We start from the raw sequence: 21,761 nt of genomic DNA, 5'->3' as shown, positions 1-21,761 counted from the left end.
TTAAAAATTGGTCAATGATTAGGCATAGCTTCCATACAAAGCCCACATTTGATATACCCATAAACTTGGATATATAACTAAAATTTCGCCATCCTGATAATACAAACGCACAAAAATCTTTCAAATGTACAACTACTGACCCTTCTGATGATAATAAAAACCGATGATAATAAAAACCGATGATAATAAAAACCGAAAATCACTTTTTTTCCATACATTTCTTAAAAATATCATTTGTTGAATTTATGTGCTTTTTCTTCCACTTATCAACTAAAAAATCATAACTATCACCTAATTGAATAAATTGCATAAATATCACATCTTTTTATACCCACCATCAAAAAAGATGGGGGGTATATTGTTTTTGTCATTCCGTTTGTAACACATTGAAATATTCGTTTAAGACCCATAAAAGTATATATATTCTGGATCCTTATTAGATTCTAAGACGATCTAGCCATGTCCGTCCGTCTGTCCGTCCGTCCGTCCGTCTGTCTGTTGAAATCACGATAGGGACCACACGAGAGAAGCTAGGCAGTTGAAATTTTGCATAAATATTCTCTATTGTTAAGGTTTGTTTGGTATTGAAAATGGGCAATATCGGTCCACTTTTTCGGATAGCCCCCATACAAGTGGACCTCCAAAAAACAGCTTTAACGGGCATAACTGCTTTAGAAGTACAAGTATAGCGATGAAATTCGACATAAATAAGTTTCATATGAGCCAAAATCTTTCTACCAAACTTCTTGAGGATCGGTCCATAAATGACCCTACCCCCCATATAAGGTCCCCTTCAGAAAATTACTTTAACACTCATTGCTGGTCCCAAAATGCAAGTATAGCGATGAAATTCGGTATAAGTATGTTTCTTACGAACTAAAATCTCTCTACCAAATTTTTTGAGGATCGGTTTATAATTGACCCTACCCCCCATATAAGGCCCCCTTTAGAAAATTACTTTAACACTCATTACTGGTCCAAAAATGCGAGTATAGCGATGAAATGCTACATACGTAAGTTTCTTACGAACCAAAATCGCTCTACGAATTTTTTTTAAGATCGGCCCATAAATGACCCTATCCCCCATATAAGGTCCCCTTCTGAAAATGACTTTAACGCTCATTACTGGCTAAAAAATACGAGTATAGCAATACAATTTTGCACAATAAAGTTCCTCTCGAGCCAAAATCTTTTTAATAACTTTTATGTTGATAGGTCGATAATTGGCCCTACTCCCCCTTTTGGGTCCACTTCAGGAAATAGCTTAAACGCTTACTACTGTCTTAAAAATACGAGTAAAACGATGAAATGCTACACACGTAAGTTTCTTACGAGCCAAAACCTCTGTACCAATTTTTTTGGATCGGCTCATAAATGACCCTTCCCCCATAAAAGATCCCCCTCTGCAAATAACTACAATGCTCATTACTGGCTTAAAAATATGAATGTGACGAAAATTGACGCACATAAGTTTAATCTCTCCACCAAATTTAGGGAGGATCGGTATATAATTTACCCTACCGCCCATATAAGGTCCCCTTCAAAAAATTACTTAAACGATCATTACTGGCTTAAAATATGAGTTATGAAATGCGGTTATGAAATTCGCTCCGAATTTCATGCGGAATGTGTCGGTAATACACAAAAGGTTCCCTTCAGGAAAGAGTTTTGGCTAATAAACTACAAGTGTTCCTTATTTAAAATACGAGTATAGCCCTGAATGTACAAAATTTTATGAGTATCGGTTCATAATTGACGCTCACGGTTTAAGAATTGAAATAAAATATATTTTTTTTTAATTTATATTTTGCTAGTTCAAAAGAGCTCGGGCCATAATTGACTTAAGTCATATTCCAAATATCTGATGTTTATAGGGGAGCATTCCTTTTACGGCATACGGTTTGATGGTGGGTATATGAGATTCGGCACAGCCGAATATAACACTCTTACTTGTTAAATAACAATATTTCACAATTCGAAGGTTGCACTTGAGAAAATTTATGTAATGTGACGTGACAGACTTTGAAATTCTATAAAAAATAACCCCGCTTAGAATTTTTTTTTTCTTTTAAATTGAGTTCTATATACTAAACTTGATTTAGATTCAAAGTTTTGAATACTTCTGAATGCCAACTAAAAAGTTATCGGGATAAATCCTGTTTCAACGTGACGAACGTGACATTTAAAAGTCTATGAAAGAAAACCGAAAATTTGCCTTTTAAGGATCTTTATCTTTTTATACCCACCATCAAAAAAGATGGGGGGTATATTGTTTTTGTCATTCCGTTTGTAACACATTGAAATATTCGTCTAAGACCCATAAAAGTATATATAATCTGGATCCTTATTAGATTCTAAGACGATCTAGCCATGTCCGTCCGTCTGTCCGTCTGTCCGTCCGTCCGTCCGTCTGTCTGTTGAAATCACGATAGGGACCACACGAGAGAAGCTAGGCAGTTGAAATTTTGCATAAATATTCTCTATTGTTAAGGTTTGTTTGGTATTGAAAATGGGCAATATCGGTCCACTTTTTCGGATAGCCCCCATACAAGTGGACCTCCAAAAAACAGCTTTAACGGGCATAACTGCTTTAGAAGTACAAGTATAGCGATGAAATTCGACATAAATAAGTTTCATATGAGCCAAAATCTTTCTACCAAACTTCTTGAGGATCGGTCCATAAATGACCCTACCCCCCATATAAGGTCCCCTTCAGAAAATTACTTTAACACTCATTGCTGGTCCCAAAATGCAAGTATAGCGATGAAATTCGGTATAAGTATGTTTCTTACGAACTAAAATCTCTCTACCAAATTTTTTGAGGATCGGTTTATAATTGACCCTACCCCCCATATAAGGCCCCCTTTAGAAAATTACTTTAACACTCATTACTGGTCCAAAAATGCGAGTATAGCGATGAAATGCTACATACGTAAGTTTCTTACGAACCAAAATCGCTCTACGAATTTTTTTTAAGATCGGCCCATAAATGACCCTATCCCCCATATAAGGTCCCCTTCTGAAAATGACTTTAACGCTCATTACTGGCTAAAAAATACGAGTATAGCAATACAATTTTGCACAATAAAGTTCCTCTCGAGCCAAAATCTTTTTAATAACTTTTATGTTGATAGGTCGATAATTGGCCCTACTCCCCCTTTTGGGTCCACTTCAGGAAATAGCTTAAACGCTTACTACTGTCTTAAAAATACGAGTAAAACGATGAAATGCTACACACGTAAGTTTCTTACGAGCCAAAACCTCTGTACCAATTTTTTTGGATCGGCTCATAAATGACCCTTCCCCCATAAAAGATCCCCCTCTGCAAATAACTACAATGCTCATTACTGGCTTAAAAATATGAATGTGACGAAAATTGACGCACATAAGTTTAATCTCTCCACCAAATTTAGGGAGGATCGGTATATAATTTACCCTACCGCCCATATAAGGTCCCCTTCAAAAAATTACTTAAACGATCATTACTGGCTTAAAATATGAGTTATGAAATGCGGTTATGAAATTCGCTCCGAATTTCATGCGGAATGTGTCGGTAATACACAAAAGGTTCCCTTCAGGAAAGAGTTTTGGCTAATAAACTACAAGTGTTCCTTATTTAAAATACGAGTATAGCCCTGAATGTACAAAATTTTATGAGTATCGGTTCATAATTGACGCTCACGGTTTAAGAATTGAAATAAAATATTTTTTTTTTTTAATTTATATTTTGCTAGTTCAAAAGAGCTCGGGCCATAATTGACTTAAGTCATATTCCAAATATCTGATGTTTATAGGGGAGCATTCCTTTTACGGCATACGGTTTGATGGTGGGTATATGAGATTCGGCACAGCCGAATATAACACTCTTACTTGTTATATTTGTATGTTTTAAGATAACTATTATTCCAACAAATATTTTCCGATAAAAGTCCATTTAAATATTAGCCTTTAAAATAATAAAAACTATTAAAAGTAAATGCTGCTAAAGGTGCAAAAATATGCCTGAAATATTATTGTAACTTTTAATTCCGATTTCTCATCATAGTGGTTAAGAAAAGCTTTGGGGTCTTTAATTTAATAAAATTTGAATCTTTTTCTATAATAATAGAAGTTGAAATTTTATTTTTGATGACTTTTAGTTTTTGAGCCACCGTGGACTTTTCGGTGGAAATGCCCATATGTAAAAATTTTATTCTCTCTCCAAACTTCAAAACTTTTTCGCGAAAATTTGAGGATAATAGCACTTTGAAATATTTTTTATCACTTAACATTATATTTTATAATTTTTTTTTGCACAATTTGAACACATTTAATAGCCCGAAAATAATATATTTTTTACAAACGAAAAAAAATATTTTTTATTTTTTGACATTGAATTTTTGTTGGTTGAAATTAAAACTAAAAAAAACAATGTTGTAAATTTTCGTATGGTAAACGAAAAACATATTTCAAATAAATAATTTATTTTTTCAATATTATAGATTAAAAAACAAATAGACGTGTTTATATAATGTTTGTAGATAAAATATGTGGAAAATATCTTAAGAAACCTTTCAAAGTATAAATTGAAATGTAATATTTTTTTTCAATATTTTTCAATACGGTTTTTTGCAACTATGTAGACTTGAGAATTCTACTAATACATTCTTAGAGTTAGGTACCGGATGACAGTAGACTTAGGTACTTTTGACAACAGTTTCATTTCTTATTTATTCTTTGATTGAAACCTTCGAGTTTCTGTCGATCCCATCCTTCTACACAAAATTTTGCAGATCATACTACTTGTGTGCTCGTGTGAAATAATATAATAATAATAAATAATATTCATTCACTTAGAGAAAAAGTATGTACTAATTTTCCTTTATTTCCGGTTAACCGAAATCTGTGGAAATCTTTAAAATATTATAATATTTAGTTGAAAAATGTCATTTTGGGAAATATTGTGAATTACTTAATAAGATATTTGCACTTTTTATTATAGATATGTACATACATTAATATATCATAAGAAAACAAACTTATACCTATCTGGAGCATACATGTGCACACTGCAGTATAATTTTACTGCATTACACATTTCAGTAATCAGTAAATTTTTACTGGTTTTTGCAAAAAATTTCTTTACTGATTACTGAAAAAAATTTCAGTATTCAGTAAATTTTTACTGATTACTGAAAAAAATTACATTATTCAGAAAAATTGTACTGAATACTGAAAAAAATTTCAATAAACAGTAAAAAATACTGGTAATGCAAATCTTACTGAATTTTTTTTTCAGTAATCAGTAAAATTTTCAACCAAAATGCATTATTAGTAAAAAAAATATTATATTTAACTAAAATTTTCATACAACTGTTATCATATTGATCTCTTTTACTCTCTTTTCTATTAATAATTTAATATTAAGCTAGGTACTCTGTTCAAAATTTCGTGCGAAATGCTGTCAAACTACATATAAAATATTTGGTATGAAATATTTGCGAAATAATTTCTCAAAAGCAGTACTCTGTTTTTATTGTGAAAAACATTGTTAAATTTATCTGGCAACCTTGTTTTCCAACTTACGAAAAAACATAAGCACCACTTCTTTCGCATGAAATTTTTCCCAAAATTATTATTTCTCGAGCCGAAAAAATAAAAAAATTATAAACAAAACATTAAATTTACTGCACAAGCGGTCAATAATATATTTTCATTCATTTTAAATAAAAAAAAACACTGAATAGTTCATATTATTAAGATTTATTTTATTTTCAGCTTTCAAAAAACATATGGTTTTTGTTTACGTATTTAAAGCAATAAAAGCGACAAACTTTTTTATTCCCGACGCTAATTTATCTTTGACTGTAAATGCTTCAAACATAGCTATCGGGGGAGTCTTACAACATCAAATAGGCAATCAAATTGAACCTATAGCATTTTATTCGAGGAAACTCACGCCTTCCGAAGTGAAATATAGTTCATTTGATAAGGAGTTATTAGCAATATTTTTGAACATAGAGCATTTTAGACATTTTTTGGAAGGGAGACTTTTTGTTGTTTATACAGACCACAAACCGCTTACTCAAGTTTTAAACTCTTACTTAACTTTTACTGAAAATTTTTTCAGTAACCATATGGTCGATGATACGGGCAGGAGGCCGGAAGATATGGATGAGACAATGAAACTCCTAATGGGCTCTCATTTCCCTCCCGGTATATCGGATAACATAAATGAACCGATATTGGAGGAAGGGAAGGCTAATAATATGGTTAAATCAGGAGCTTCGCTCCCTATAAAGCTGCATGGCCGGATGGCATTTTCCCGGCACTCTTACAGATGGAGGCGGGACTGGTTTCCGTACATCTGACTCAGATATTTACTGCATGCTTGAAATTCATATATACCCCCATTAAATGGCAGGATGCAAGGGATAATATTTATACCTAAACCAGGGAAACCTAGCTATTCAACACCTAAGTCTTATCGACCGATAAGTCTTACGTCATTCCTACTTAAAACCTTGGAACGGATAGTCGATAATATGATTGCTCCGTAACTGGATCAATCACATGCTAAGGAACAGATGGATAAGCTGCGAGATTTACGATATAACTATCAGGAAAAAGGTATTTCGTGGCATAACACAGGGTGGAATTTGTCACCTTTACTCTGGGTTACCACGATTAATAGCCTCCTAAGGACCCTAACCGAGAAAGGACTTAGACCTGTCTGCTATGCAGACGATGTCGTAATACTTTTAAAGGGAAAGGATCCAAATTACTTGTGTAGAACAGCTGAGGAGGCTCCGAATACAGCCTTGAGCTGGGCTCAACCGAGAGGCCTCAATGTTAACCCGGCAAAAACGGAAATCTGTCTTTTCACAAGAAAGACACAAATTTCTACGCATACTGAACCTTGCTTCCTGGGCAAGAAGATACCAGTGACAGACAAAGTTAAGTACTTAGGTGTAATCCTTGACCGGAAATTAAAATGGAGACACCACATAAAGGATAGGATCAACAAGGCACATTGCTGTTGGGCGATATGTAGGAGAACTGTTGGCATGAAATGGGGTCTTAGTCCTACTATGACAAATTGACTTTATAAAAGTGTAATTGGACCAATTCTAGCTTATTCTTCAATAATCTGGTGGACTGCTTTAGACAAAAAGTGCAATATCAAACTACTACAGGGAGTTCAGCGTACATGCTGCTTAGGTACAAGTGGTGCCATGTGTACTACTTCAACCAAGGCTCTGGAAACGTTGCTTGATATTCCACCCATCTTCAATTGGGGTTCTATATTGAATGCGTAAATTGGATTAGAATAAATCTGGCGCCCACAGCGCTTATTATATTTACCGATAGCCAGAAGGCAATTAGGGCGATTTCAGGTGATATAACTAAATCTAAGACCGTATTAGATTGTAAGAAAGCTTTAACTGAATACTCTCCCAGAGGTAAGGTTCACATCATATGGGTACCAGCCCACTTGGGAGTAGTCGGTAACGAAAGGGCGAATGTAATATCTTTAAAAGGTAGGGAGCTCGAGGCAGTTAACCTGACAAACGTGAAACCATTCGACGCAACAAAAGCTGAACTAAAAATATGGGTGAAAGAATCCCATAAGGCCTCTAGGAATAATGAAACAGTGAGTAGAAACACGAAGATCCTATGGGGTGACCCTGATGAGAGCAAGACGAAAAATCTCCTCAAAATGAGCAAGTCTGAAGTTAGTATGATGGTACGTATTCTGAGTGGACACACAGGATTACGAGCACATCTATGCAAAATTGGACGTGCGGATTCAGACGAATGTAGATCATGTGGAGAGAACAGTGAAACTCTGGAGCACTTTCTTTGCCACTGCCAGGCATTCGTAGAAGTTAGATCCAAGTATCTTGGAAGTGATGTTATTCCGGAAATAGCATTCCTGACTAACACAGATTGGAAGATTCTTAGGTATTACGTTCAGGAAACTGAGTTTATGAACACTGAAAAATAATTCATTCAGTTCAGCACTTGCAAAGAAATTTATAATATATATTAGGATTGTAATCAAATAATATCCAAGAGTATATGTAAAATGTGGCGAAAATTTGGTCTCATTTGAAAAGGTTAGTTTAACGCAGAGTTCGGTACATAAATAACCTAAGTGTCATAAAAGGCACTCTTTCGAAAATCATCCTAATGCTCCAATTATTTCGATACAATTTTAATTGTAATAAAGAATAATGTTATAATAACATTTTAATCAAAATTTCATTTATATTTGTAAAGCTACGTTCACACCTATCAAATGTTTGACGAAAATGACGTGACCCCTAAGAAATCTACATTTTGATTTCCTTAAAATATATATTTATTTGCATAAACATAATATATCTTTGACGACATCAGTTCAGAACGTCTTTATTATTTGTTTCGACAATATTTGCAATTACAAAAATGATGCAGAATCGAAAAAAGAATTACAAAAATTAGTGGTTACGTCTTTCTCATCAAATGTTTGATAGGTCTGAACGTAGCTTAGGAATATATTTTCATATTAAGTTTTATTTTTGAAAAAATTATATAAAACTCAAGAATAACTTTTATTTTTCAAGCAAAAATATAAAACTTAAAAATTATTTTTATTTTTCTATGAAAAATATAAAATTCAAAAATAATAAGTATTTCTTGAGCAAAAAATAAATTCAAGAAAGAAGTTTTATTTTTGAACAGAAAATAAAACTTAACATTAAGTTTTATTTTTGAGGAAAAAAATTTTTGCTTGAAAAATAATTATTAAATTTTAAGTTTTAGAAGTAGGTCAAACCGTTTAGAAGTTACTTATTTCCCTCTTTTTATACCCTTCACCTACATATAAGTTTGTTACTCCGTTTGTTTCATCGAAAAAGACAATTTTTTGCATGCTTTGACAAAAATGCATTTTGTTTTTTTTTTTTCATTTGTCGTAAATTGTTGATGTTTTTGTTGTATTATTGCTAAAGTAATTTTAGAGTCGGGAAAAATTAAATAATTTGAAACTTTATAAAATTAATATTTTGTATAAGATTATGCAAAGGCCGAATATAGACTTATTGTACTTCTATGCCACTGGAAAATACATGTATGTATTTTGCAGGATGTTTTACACTACATAGCTTAAAAATATTTAACAAAACTTACTTTGAAACGAAATGCTGCCAGTTTAAATACGAATTCCAGTGCAAATACAGCTGTAAATATCATATTTAATGCATCCAATATTTCCGTATAATACTCAGGTTGTTTATGGAACTTCATGGCTAATGTTACGGTATTTATCATGATTAAAACAAATATTGAGTATTCAAATGATGATGATGTCACAAACCACCACACTTTGTACTGTATGCCATGCTTTGGTATGTAACGACGCACTGGCTTTGCTTTTAATGCGAATTCTATACAATTGCGTTGATTTTTATCCAACTCGCAATTTTTGTACTCTTGCTCTCCTTCATTTTGGAATGTGACAATCACGAAACCGACGAATATGTTAACCATAAAAAAGGCAATAATAATGATATAAATAATATAATAAGCAGCAACTATTGGCCGGAAATTATGAATCGGTCCTCCGTTTTCCTTATTTGAGTCGATTGATACATAAAGAAGGCTAATAGAATGCGTAAAGAATAGATTATTTAAAACAAAGAATACATTTGTAAAAGTTAAATGTTTTGGTTAATAAACATAATATTATATAAAATTAACCACTAAATTAATATTTATACGGTATTTAACTCTTTAATATATTACTTTTTTATTGCTTTTTTTTTTTGTTCTTCCCTATTTCATTCCCAGCAAAAACTTTCATTGAAAACTAAAAAAAGTGCTTACAAATTAGGAGTTAAAAAGTTCATTGAAGAAAAAACTATGTACCTAAATTGAAACAAAATGTCATTCCTTACATGCAAGTGTTTCTGTAATCTCTTTATGTGAGAACTATCTGTCATTTAAGTTTTTTGACGTAAGTTATTGAAAATTTCTGAATAAAAGTGTTTCTGTAAGAAAATTTTGTAAGAAATGAACTGTCAAAAAAATTCACATTTCAAAAGGGTACAGAAAGTAAAATTTTAAGAAAAAAATTTAAGAAATAAAGAAAAAGTAATGTTGTTTTTATAATTTATTGATATTAAAATTAATATGTTTTAGAAAATAGGAAGAATTTCGATTATGCAAAAGCAAAAGATGGAAAAGTACGTGGGCATATACTTAGAATTTTCCCGGGGACAATTTGGTGCGATTTTTTTACAATTTCAATTTAATTTCTATATTGTTTGTTTATTTAATCTTCGTTTATAAATTTGTTTGACAATTGTTGTTTTCTTCTTTTTATTTTTATGTTTTTAACAGCTGCTTTTTTTGAGAAATTTCCAATAAAAACGTAAATCGTGCTGCCTCTTCTTACTTTAAGTTAAAGAAACACTTCGAAACAAAAATCTAGAAACCAGTGATTTTTTTGTTTCGCACTTCTCGGTGTGAGAACTTCTCACTAAAAGTTACAGAAACGGGGTACAGGGCTTCTTGTTCGTTACTTCGCTGTCTTACTGACAATGTGCGTCCAATAATTTTTTTCACACAGAAACACCATTTCCTATCTGCGTGTGTGAAAAGTACAAGCCATTACCGAGTTTATGCTGGGTTGGTATTAGAAAATAATAATAGAATAGAATAACAATAGGGACATAACGAAAGATTTTTAAAAATGCGTTCTTATATTATTTTTTGAAAATGGAGATCATAAATTATTTTTTTCAACACTTTATTGACCGTATGGATTCTGGCAACTGATTCAGGGGTCCCACATTCAAAAAAATTTAAATATAGTGAAATAAAATACTCTAAATTGTTAAATTGTCTAATTAGTTCTTGAGAAGGTCTCGAACCGAAAAGGGTTTGGATCCCTTTTAGGCCTGATTTCAAGCAATATTTCGCAGTTTTGCAACTCAACTTAGTTCTTAGTGATTAAAATGGGCATAAATATTACTACAGATTAAATAAATAAAAACGTTTAAAAGTAATACTTACTTGGGCCATCCTTCAAACGTTGATACCGTAAATAAAGTCAACATTGCTTTTGCCACATCGTCAAAATGAAATTTGTTATTCTTCCATTCTCGCTCCTTCAGTCTAGGCTTGTTTATATCACCATTTTCATAAATCAAATACGTTCCACTATTATTTGTTATATACAAATAAAGAATTATATTAAAAGGGTTTATGTACTATAATTTATATTATATTCAACAGTAACTGCTGTTTAAAAAAGCATCCACCAATATATTTTTCTCTTTTTATACACTACATAACTTTAGTGGGGAGTGTATATTGGATTTGTGCTGATGTTTGTAACGCACAATAATATTGGTCCTATACCCACCTTAAAGTATACCAATCGGCTTAGAATCATTTTCTTAGTCGATTTAGCTAATGGTTAACATCGGTCCATTATCTCACCTAGCCCCCATACAACTGAACCCCTGAATAGGGCTTGTAAACCTTTTAATTAAACTACAGGTCGCAATTTTGAAGATTCAAAGCCCCCTTCAAAATTCGACTTAAATGTCCATAATTTTATTCAACAATAAATGGCTTAAGTATATCTGAAGCAAGGTACAATTCAACTTAAATGCTTTATTATGAAAACTAAATCACATTTTTTTGTAACAGTCACCGGAGACGAAGCCTGTTGGAAATGGTAAACATCGGTCCATTATTTCACCTAGCCCCCATACAACTGAACCGGACGAATAGGACTTTTAAGTTAATAATTATGTTTAATATACTCGTATCTCGACAAAAACAATATTATTGTGCGTTACAAACATCAGCACAAACCCAATATTCACTCCCCATTAAAATGGTGTAGGGTATAAAAACTAAAACAGCTGTTTCTATTTTATTACTTTGTTATTGTTTTATACCAATCATGTAAACACAAAATATATATATAAATCACACGACTTTTATTCTATTTTTTTGTAATATGGATGGAACTTCATTTTACTTCTTCATTAGACTTTACGTTTGTAAAGGCGTCATGAAATAACTCCCCAAAACAAAAATAAAATAAGTCCTCAAATTTGGGGACTTATTTTATTATGAAATAATTCCCCAATGTTAAAAGTTACAATCATACATACATACATACATACATACATACATACATACATACATACATACATACATACATACATACATACATACATACATACATACATACATACATACATACATACATACATACATACATACATACATACATACATACATACATACATACATACATACATACATACATACATACATACATACATACATACATACATACATACATACATACATACATACATACATACATACATACATACATACATACATACATACATACATACATACATACATACATACATACATACATACATACATACATACATACATACATACATACATACATACATACATACATACATACATACATACATACATACATACATACATACATACATACATACATACATACATACATACATACATACATACATACATACATACATGAGCTTAAGTTACATTTTAAAGGGCCACTTGCTATGGAAAAAGGCACAAAGCTAAACTAAAATCTTATATTCAATATACATTTCTAAAAAATTTTTGAATTGTAATATCCTTTACAAAGGATTTCATTTGTCTCTTCACTTTAGACTTGTAATTAAAAATATAATTATAATTTTAAAAACAATTTCAAAAATATTCACAACTAAAAAATTTTGCATCAACAAACTCCTTCAATGTAACGTTTCTGGAACTAGTTTGAGTTTACTATCCTCAGATTAGTTCTAGAGAAGCTTTAGGGAACATATACACCTTCTTTAGAACTAGATCTTATTCCAGCGATTTATGATTCAAATTGTTGAGATTGGGATCAATTTTTGGAAACCGTCAATTATAATTAAAATTTCTTACAATAAATTCGAAATATTTTTCTGCTGGTTTGAAGTAGTTGTTTTTAAAATCTGGACTAGTATCCCAATGTAAATATTTGTAACAATGGAAATATTGAAAGAAATGATTTCATAGGAACTTTTTAACACAACATTTTTCGACAGAACTGTTTCGAGAATTAATGGCGATATTATTAGTTGCAATGTCGCAGTTCTAGAATCTGGTTGTTTACTTCCGATCTAAAAAAATTAAAAAAAAAATTATTGAATAAGCATTTCTAATTCCTTATTAAAATCATCCCATAATAAGTGGATTTGGTACGTTTGCGTAGTAAAGTAAGAATCGAAAAACTCTAAAACTAGTTATTATAAACATTTTGTTCTGTATTAAAATCGACCCATAATAAGTGGAGTTGGTCCAATTGCGTACTAAGCTAAAAAATATTATTTATGTAGTTTATTTTAAAAACTTACAGTCTTGTGCAAAAAAACCTTATTATGACCTTAAAGTGTACATTAGTTAACAACGACTTTTAGCTTAATAATCCATTATTAAAAAAGTATATGCAAAAACAGTATTTTAACTAAAATACATTTTAATGTTTTTTTAGATTTGATGCTGGCAATACCATTATTTTATTCTGTCAATATTTTCATAATGTTGTATATGAACGATTATTAGTTCATTTGGTATTCGTGTCTAATATTATTTTTTTATGCTTTTATATAAAATAATTGTTTTCAATAACATAGAAATGGGGTTGTATTTGTTTATTTAATAAAAACAACGTATAAATCAAATAAAACAACTAATGTAATTGCAATATTATATTTTGATTAAAGAAAGTAATCGAGTAACGTTTTCTTTAAATTTGCATTGATATTTTACACATCACTAAACTATTTTATAAACAAAATTTATATTTTTGGCAAAAAGAAAAGAAAAAATATGGAGACAAAGCCTGAAAATAAAAGGAAAAGTGTGTCCATATTGTTTTTTATTTATTTATTTTTTTATAATTTATTTAAAAAATTAACACAACAATATTGTTCACAAAACGTCAACAGTTATAAATTGTAATAAAATAATGATATTTGACTTTAATATAGGTTTAAAGTACGGTTGAACCATTATTAACTTTCGTATATTTAACAATGGTTTACTACAGGTATTTTAAGCTAATTATCATTTTTGGATATACTTTTATCGAATTTAGCTTAACAACGGTTAGTAAGCATGTTGTAATTTTTTTTGCATAAGACTGTTAAAAACTTATTTTTGTTAGCACTTTTTAAAATTTTTTTCAAAACAATCTAGCACTTTTTCGCAATTAGGTTTTGGCAACACTGGTGATCACAATGCCGCAATAATTGTTTTAAAATTCAAATAATCTGCATATCTGATGGTATACGCACAATTTGGACGAACGACGAATTTCGTATAGCACGACGAACTAGTCAACAAAAATTCGCGTAAATTCGCCGAATGGAACACAATCAAATTATTCGTACTGCGAATCCGTTTCAAAATTTGTTTGTTCGTAATTGGAAAAAGTAAGAAAAAGGAACAAAAAATTAAAATTAAAAAATAATTTTAACAGCTTTAAAATTTATTCGAACATTATTTCTAAATTAAAAAATGTAAAAAATTGGCCTCGAAAAGAACTAAAGAAAAGAATATCCCCAATTTTGAGATTATTTTAACAGCTTCAAAATTTTGTCGAGCATTACTTCGAAATTTTGAACTTAATTTTATATATTCCAACATAGTATTGTAGTGTCATCAAGTGTACTTCAGACAATTCGAACCACGAGAACTGGTTCGAATTTTCGAATATTTTATTTTTAGTTTTTTTGACCCAAAGATTATTTTAAGAGCATAAAACATTTTTCGAACATAACTTCGAATTTTCGAACATAATTTCGAATATTCGAACATAATATTGTATTGTCATTAGCTGTATTCACAACCACCGAATTTCAGCAAATTCGGGCTACCGGAATTGGTTTTAAAACAAATTTCCCCAATTAATTAAAAAGTTCGTCTGTGTAAGAAATAGAAATAAACCTATCGCATAGTTCGTTACGTACGACGAATTTCGTCATACGCAATGATTGTGTACATTTTTATATACCCTAATTTTGACGACGAATATTCGTTCCGAAAAATTCATCGTTAGTACCAATTGTGCGTATACTATAAGGCGGAAACCACTGATTTTGAGCGACATTTTTTACAGAGCGGAATTGATAGTAAATCATACTTTAATAATTGATATTATAGGAATAACCAATAAAAATGGACCTAATTTCACACTTTCATAATTCTCCAAAGGAGCATTTAGTATTAATTTCTTTACGCATAATCAAAATATGCTTTTTGCAAAGAAAAATGCGGCAAAAAATTCTATCATTAACCTTTTAGATGAGAAGATACTTTAAATTTTAGATGAGAAGATACTTTAACTTTGGTGGAGTTTTAACAAATTTGGAGGTGATGATGAAAAAAACCTTTGTTAGATGGGAAATTATTAACCCTCAAATAAACATTATTAGCTTGATGACGGGTTACAACAAATAAAAAACTTTAACACTATTTTTTAAGGGCACTGAATATTATATATAATTTTTTTTTTTTTTGTTAAAAAATTGCAATTTTTCTTTTGCTCTTATTATAGTGCATCCAAATTCTATCAAATTAAGTTCGTATACATTAAATTCTCATGTAGAATTATATACATAAAGTCAGATTTGAAATACATACGGCAGTTTTCGATACGAAATCATAATGCCAATATTAGTGCAGCTCCAAAAACTTTTATAAAATATATGTATGATATCAAAATATGAATGATACATGTACTTCTTCTGACGGAGGACGAAAGTACAGTGCGGGCTCGATTAGCGCAACTACCTATTATTGCGACTGACCGATTTTTTAACATTACAGTCTTTATAAAAGCCACTTTTTCAAAAAATGGACGCGATAAGTGCAACTTATATATAATAAGTAATATATTAGTTTTATTTTTATTGATTAATAAATGAATTGATTACTTAAAAATTAATTAATTTCTTGCTTTTGACAAAAAATTATATAATATTGTATGGAATTTTAGTGGTTGGTCATTGCAACATTTCGCAAATTACAACAACCCCAATTTCCTTTAGGTTGCGCAAATCGAGCCCGTACTGTATATATGTGCATGCATTAAGGTGGCTCGAAGTTGTTGATGTTCGAAACCGAAATTTAAAAATTTGTTCATTCTAAAATAGCATTTCTCAAATTTGTTGTCCTGGCGTAAATATGGTATGGTAAACTGGATCAAAGGTTAAAACTGTATTTTTTTAAGTTTTTATAATTTTTTTCAATATTTCTTACACAGAAAATATAAGCAAGTTTGGTATCATATGAAAGGTCTTCGAAAGGCACCTTTAAGGTACAATTTTTTTTTAATTTTTCGGACCAAAAAAATTTATTAAAAACAGTCTTGACCAAAGAGCTGAAATTTTGTGTCGGCCTACTATCTAATAGTACTCACTGCAACCGCCAAAAAACAACATATAGCAATTTTACTTGATTTCCTATTTTTCCCTGTAAACCCTAATTAATTCTTACCTATACAAATGCTGATTGCTATGTGTTGCAGTTATTGTTGCCAGCGTGGCTGGACTTGGCTGGATTGCTAAAATTTAATTTGTCCAGCTAAATATAATTTTTTTAGCACACTGCAATAATTTTTATGTTATCTTTGTCAAATCATGTTAGCCAACACTGATTGTACAATTGTTATACATCTAAGTTATGATTTCCCTCTTCTATCATCATGTCTCAACACTTGAACAGCTGATGTCGTAATAAATATTAGGTCTGTTCGCGTACTCGATAATTTGTAACAATTTGCAACAATTGTTACTGGATTCCGTTCGCGTTCGAGCGATACAAATTACAGTTCGTTGATAGAGATTTTTTTGATTTTACTGGATATTTTTTCCCCAGTAAAAAATATCCAACTTATATTCACAACATATGTTTGTTTTATGAATATGTAAACAAACCAAAGAAATCGAAAATTTGGTAAATTTTAAATTTTTTGAAAGAAATATATAAATTAATGACACACGAATAATAAAAAATTATTTGTAATTAGATTTATTTTAATTTTATTTATCATAAATTAGTTTTTAAAAGAGTTTATTTGTTGTGAAAAATCATAACAAATATTGTCAATCTAGCGTTTTTAAAACAATTTAGTTTGTCTTTCTCTTAGCGATTTTGTGTAATTTTTTATATCAATAATATGTTTGTATCATAAAGTTTTAAAACAATAATATATTTTTAATGATACTATATATTTTGTGAACTTTAAATATCCATTTATTTATAGGAAAAATCAAAGTTTCAATTATTTGTTTTTTTTGAGATTTCAGCAAAAGGGCATTACAAATCTTTGTTTATAAACAAAAACATTTTTTTTTTTTAAATTGGTTCCGCGTACTTTTTTGGATATTTTTTGGATTGAGAGTAAATTAAAAATTACTCTCTATCATAAAGTTACTGGATATTTCTTACAGGAAAGTACGCGAAAAGACATATTATTGCGAGCGATAGTCAATTTCTTTACGTAAAGCTTACGTACTTATGATTTTTAAAATTTAAAACTTCAAAAATGGAGCTTTTTCACATCTTTTGCTCTTAAAAACTAAGTTAACGAAGTGATCGGGGAAAACTAAAAATATATTCGTACTATATGGACTATAACAAAACAGAATTGGTTTATGAGAACCCGTGCATTTTTTTGGTGTATCACTGTGAAATTATTTACACAAAACCATAATTAACATTTTCTCGGTATTTTTTTATGTCCAGCTTTTTTTGTTTTGTCCAGCTTTTTAAAACCCGATGTCCAACTTTTTGCGAATCGGAATCTGGCAACCCTAGTTGCAGTATACAATTAGTTGCCATAATGTTCTAAAAGAAATCAATATCTACATCCAAACGATACAGTCCATCTTGGTAAGAAATCCTTCATCCAAATAATTGAATAAATATTATAACGAAATGCCTAATTACTTGTGTTTTATTTCATTCCTTTTTTCCATACACATTTGTTCAATTATTCTGAGTACAAAATCTATGAGATTTTGTTTAGGCTCAGAGAGATAAGCATCGCTTTCAGTTGTCCAGCCCTTTTCCCTCTTCCGAAAGAGATTCATCCAAACATTTGGTCCAGTCGAACCGGATTTATATTGAAAGTTCATATACTCTCGGAGACTCATTTGTGGATTTCCTATCAACAAATTGTTCCATTTACTTCTTTATTCATATTTCATTAACAACATATTACAAAGGTTAGTATGTTTTCTTTTATTTTGCATTTCGATTTTATATTAATTACAAAGTGCATAAAAGTGTTTGTAAAGTAAAAAAAGGTTAAGAGATGTGTGGATTTGCATTACAATTCCCTGTAATACAAATCCACACATTTATTTACTAATGTTATTTCTCTTACAAACTATTTTGTTTATTTCCAAAGGATATTATTTCTGCTTGATAACATTACCTACAATTATCCATATTTACATACGTTTGTCCGCTTGTGTATTACATTGTCCATCATCCATAAGCATTACACTCGTTAGTGGGTGTGTATACCCAAGAAATATATTTATTTTCTTTTTCCTTTTCTTCTTTCTTTTTCAATACGCAACTGATCATCATTAACCCTTGAGTGATTGTTAAGGTCATTAATGTCTTATATAATATGTTGTTAAATAATCAATATATTATCTTAGAATCTTGTTGTATTGAATAGATTCATATTTTCTTATTCAAGAAAAACTGTTTTTTTCATCACTTTGTGTATACATAATGATTAAAATTCTTAGTACCATTTTGCATATAAATAATTCTGTAAACTTACTATTGTTCAAACTTATTATTGTCCAGTGAAATCATACAGTTTTTCTGCAAAATACGTTTCTGTTATTATTTCATACACTTTTTTCTGATCTCCAAAGAGTTAATTGAATTCAATTGTAAACAAATCTCAGTTACATTGTTGTTGTTTCAACATAAAAATCCAGAGGTATAAAACTACTAATTATTCCAAAAATTAATTTTTTCCTAAGTGGTTGTTTTTTCTATTCAGTTTTATAACGCGATTGTTTGCCATCCAAAATTCTATATTTTTCTGAGATTTTTCCAACGTTTGTAAGAGAAACGAATTTTTAAGTTCTAAATTTCTATTTTTCCAATAATAACCGTCAATATGTCTCTAGACCATTTTGTCCGTCTTGCCGATAGTATTATTGAACTCGAGGCTGACTATAATGAAAATCGATATCCCATAAATTCAATTCATGCACTTGCAATCCACAAAGATGAATTGAAGTCCACTTGGAATCGAATCAAGTCAGCATATGATAAATTATTGCTCGATAAGGAAAATGAAGAAGAGTCAGACAATGACGAATCCGAAAATTTAGAAGCGTTTAAGAACAAGTATAAAAATACTTACATTGCTTATTGTAATATCCTTACTAAGTTTTCTGAATTGTCCGATACTCTTCGTGTTCCGTCTCAACCCAAAAGTAATACAATTTCTCCAAATTTTCCACCGGCTGTTACAAGTCAGCCTTCCGTTTCTAACCAATTTCATAGAGATTTCGAAACATCCACAGACCTATCTGCCCCTGGTACAAGTTCCAATATGTCACTCATTCTAACTCCTAACAATATAGTCCTCCTATCCTTGGTAAGAAATCCCTTGTCCAACAGTTTAATAAACATACATAGAAAAAATCCTAATTCTATTGTTTTATTTATTTTCCTTTTCTTCCATTTATTAAATTGTACTGAGTACAAAATCATTGGGATTTTGTTTCGGCTTAGAGAGTTCAGCATATTTTCCTTTTGTCCAGCCTTTTCCCTCTTACTTAAGAGATTCACCCAAACACTCAAATTTCATCCAAATCGGAAGACATCTATTATAGAAGTTGGGACACTTGACATGAAATTGGCCATATAAAATTTCACCAAAACCGTTTTTTCTGTTTTTGAAAAATGAAAATTTTTATTTTCATTTTTATACCTTATACCACTATAGTAGGGAGGATATTATGCGTTTGCGCTAATGTTTGTACACACAAAAATATTGGTCTTACACCATAAAGTATACCAATCGGCTCAGGATCACTTTCTGAGTCGATTAAGCTATGTCCGTCCGGTTCTCAATTTTCAAGATGATTCAAAATGGTTGAAATCTCCCTTAATTCAGAAATATTTTAACAATTTGTTGACAAAAAAGGGGGCAGAGGAGAAGAAGAGTACGGATGGGATCGTCTAACGCAATATGTAATGAAACCATCACACATTGAGAGAACATACGGATGCAAAATTTGGCAGTCGTGCGTCCTTGGGTGGCGGATAGAGGACCATCTGTCATCTCCCAGCTTTAGTCTCACTCAAGCTGAGGGAGAGCAGATTGTCTACCACCTGAGAATATTATATTATTATATGAGGAGGGTGGTGATGGACCATCTGTCATCTCCCAGCTTTAGTTTCACTCAAGCAGAGGGAGAGCAGATTGTCCGCCACCTGAGAATATTATATTATTATACCTGAGAATATTATATTACTATATGATGGCTAAAACTAACACAGGTAAGATACATCTAGCTTTAATCCAGGAACCTTGGACGATTCGCAACAAGTTTTCTGGATTAAATCACGTAAATTTCCAACTTTTCTACTCTGATACAGGATCTCGCCCGAGAACAGGACACTTTTCAATGTAGAAATAAATAGGATATAGACGCCAAAGTAGAAACGTTCACAAATGCTTTGGTTGAATCGGTCGAGGACAGCTGCCCTCTGCGAGATCTGATCAGAAGAAACCCCGGGGTAACTGGGGAGATCTGAAAACTTGGCTAGGCTCTTCGCAAACTGTTTAACCGGGCACGGCGTAAAAATATCGCAGTATACTGGGATGAGTATCGTAATAAACTTGGTGAATATAATAAAATCGCTCGAAAAGCCAAACGAGACTCCTGGAAACTTGTCTGTGAACAGGTATGTAGATAGCGTAAATGACGTATCGAATGTAAAAAGTTCCTATCCAAAACTCATGTCTAGCCGGAATCTATGATCGATGACACGGGCAGGATGCTGGAGGATATGAAGGAGACAATGAACTCTCATTAGCATTTTAACGACAGGATACAAGAGTAATATTTATACCAAAACAAGGGAAAGCTAGCTAAAACCGGTCCTATCGACCGATTAGTCTTACGTCCTTCCTACTTAAAACCTTGGAACGGATAGTCGATAGTATGGTTAAAGGGACGATCGGTGGAAACCGCTTTAAACCAGTTTTATGTATGCCGGGTGCTCCGTAACTGGATCAACTTCATGCTGAGGAACAGATGGATAAGTTGCGAGATGTACGATATAACTATCTGTCACCTTTACTCTGGATTACCACAATTAATAGTCTCCTAAGGACCCTAACTGATAAAAGACTTAGACCTGACTGCTATGCAGCCGATGTCGTAATACTTTTAAAGGGAAAGGATCCAAATTACTTGTGTAGAAGAGCTGAGGAGGCTCTGAATTAGGGTTGCCAGATTCCGATTCGCAAAAAGATGGACATCGGGTTTTAAAAAGCTGGACAAAACAAAAAAAAGCTGGACATAAAAAATACCGAGAAAATGTTAATTATGGTTTTGTGTAAATAATTTCACAGTGATACACCAAAAAAATTCACGGGTTCTCATAAACCAATTCCGTTTTGTTATAGTCCATAT

The 21,761-nt window shown here is 31.3% G+C and overlaps 1 protein-coding gene across 1 annotated transcript in view; it reads right to left on the bottom strand.

The window, feature by feature from the left end:
• LOC119605426 (muscle calcium channel subunit alpha-1-like) overlaps positions 1 to 21,761 on the bottom strand; it is a 310,164-nt gene that overhangs the window by 154,415 nt on the left and 133,988 nt on the right. The window contains exons 8-9 of the mRNA XM_037958526.1: positions 11,041 to 11,187; positions 9,154 to 9,625 (exon numbers count right to left, since the gene is read on the bottom strand). Of these exons, the coding sequence (XP_037814454.1) occupies positions 9,154 to 9,625; positions 11,041 to 11,187 (619 nt within the window). The remainder of the gene's footprint in view (positions 1 to 9,153; positions 9,626 to 11,040; positions 11,188 to 21,761) is intronic.

Source organism: Lucilia sericata, unplaced genomic scaffold (assembly GCF_015586225.1).
Source record: "Lucilia sericata isolate MDLA Ls3-8-SP2 unplaced genomic scaffold, ASM1558622v1 Contig000484F_arrow, whole genome shotgun sequence".
In the NCBI taxonomy this organism is placed as follows: domain Eukaryota; kingdom Metazoa; phylum Arthropoda; class Insecta; order Diptera; family Calliphoridae; genus Lucilia; species Lucilia sericata.
Note: the sequence above shows the minus strand (reverse complement) of the source record. Positions and strands in the feature narration are given on the sequence as shown.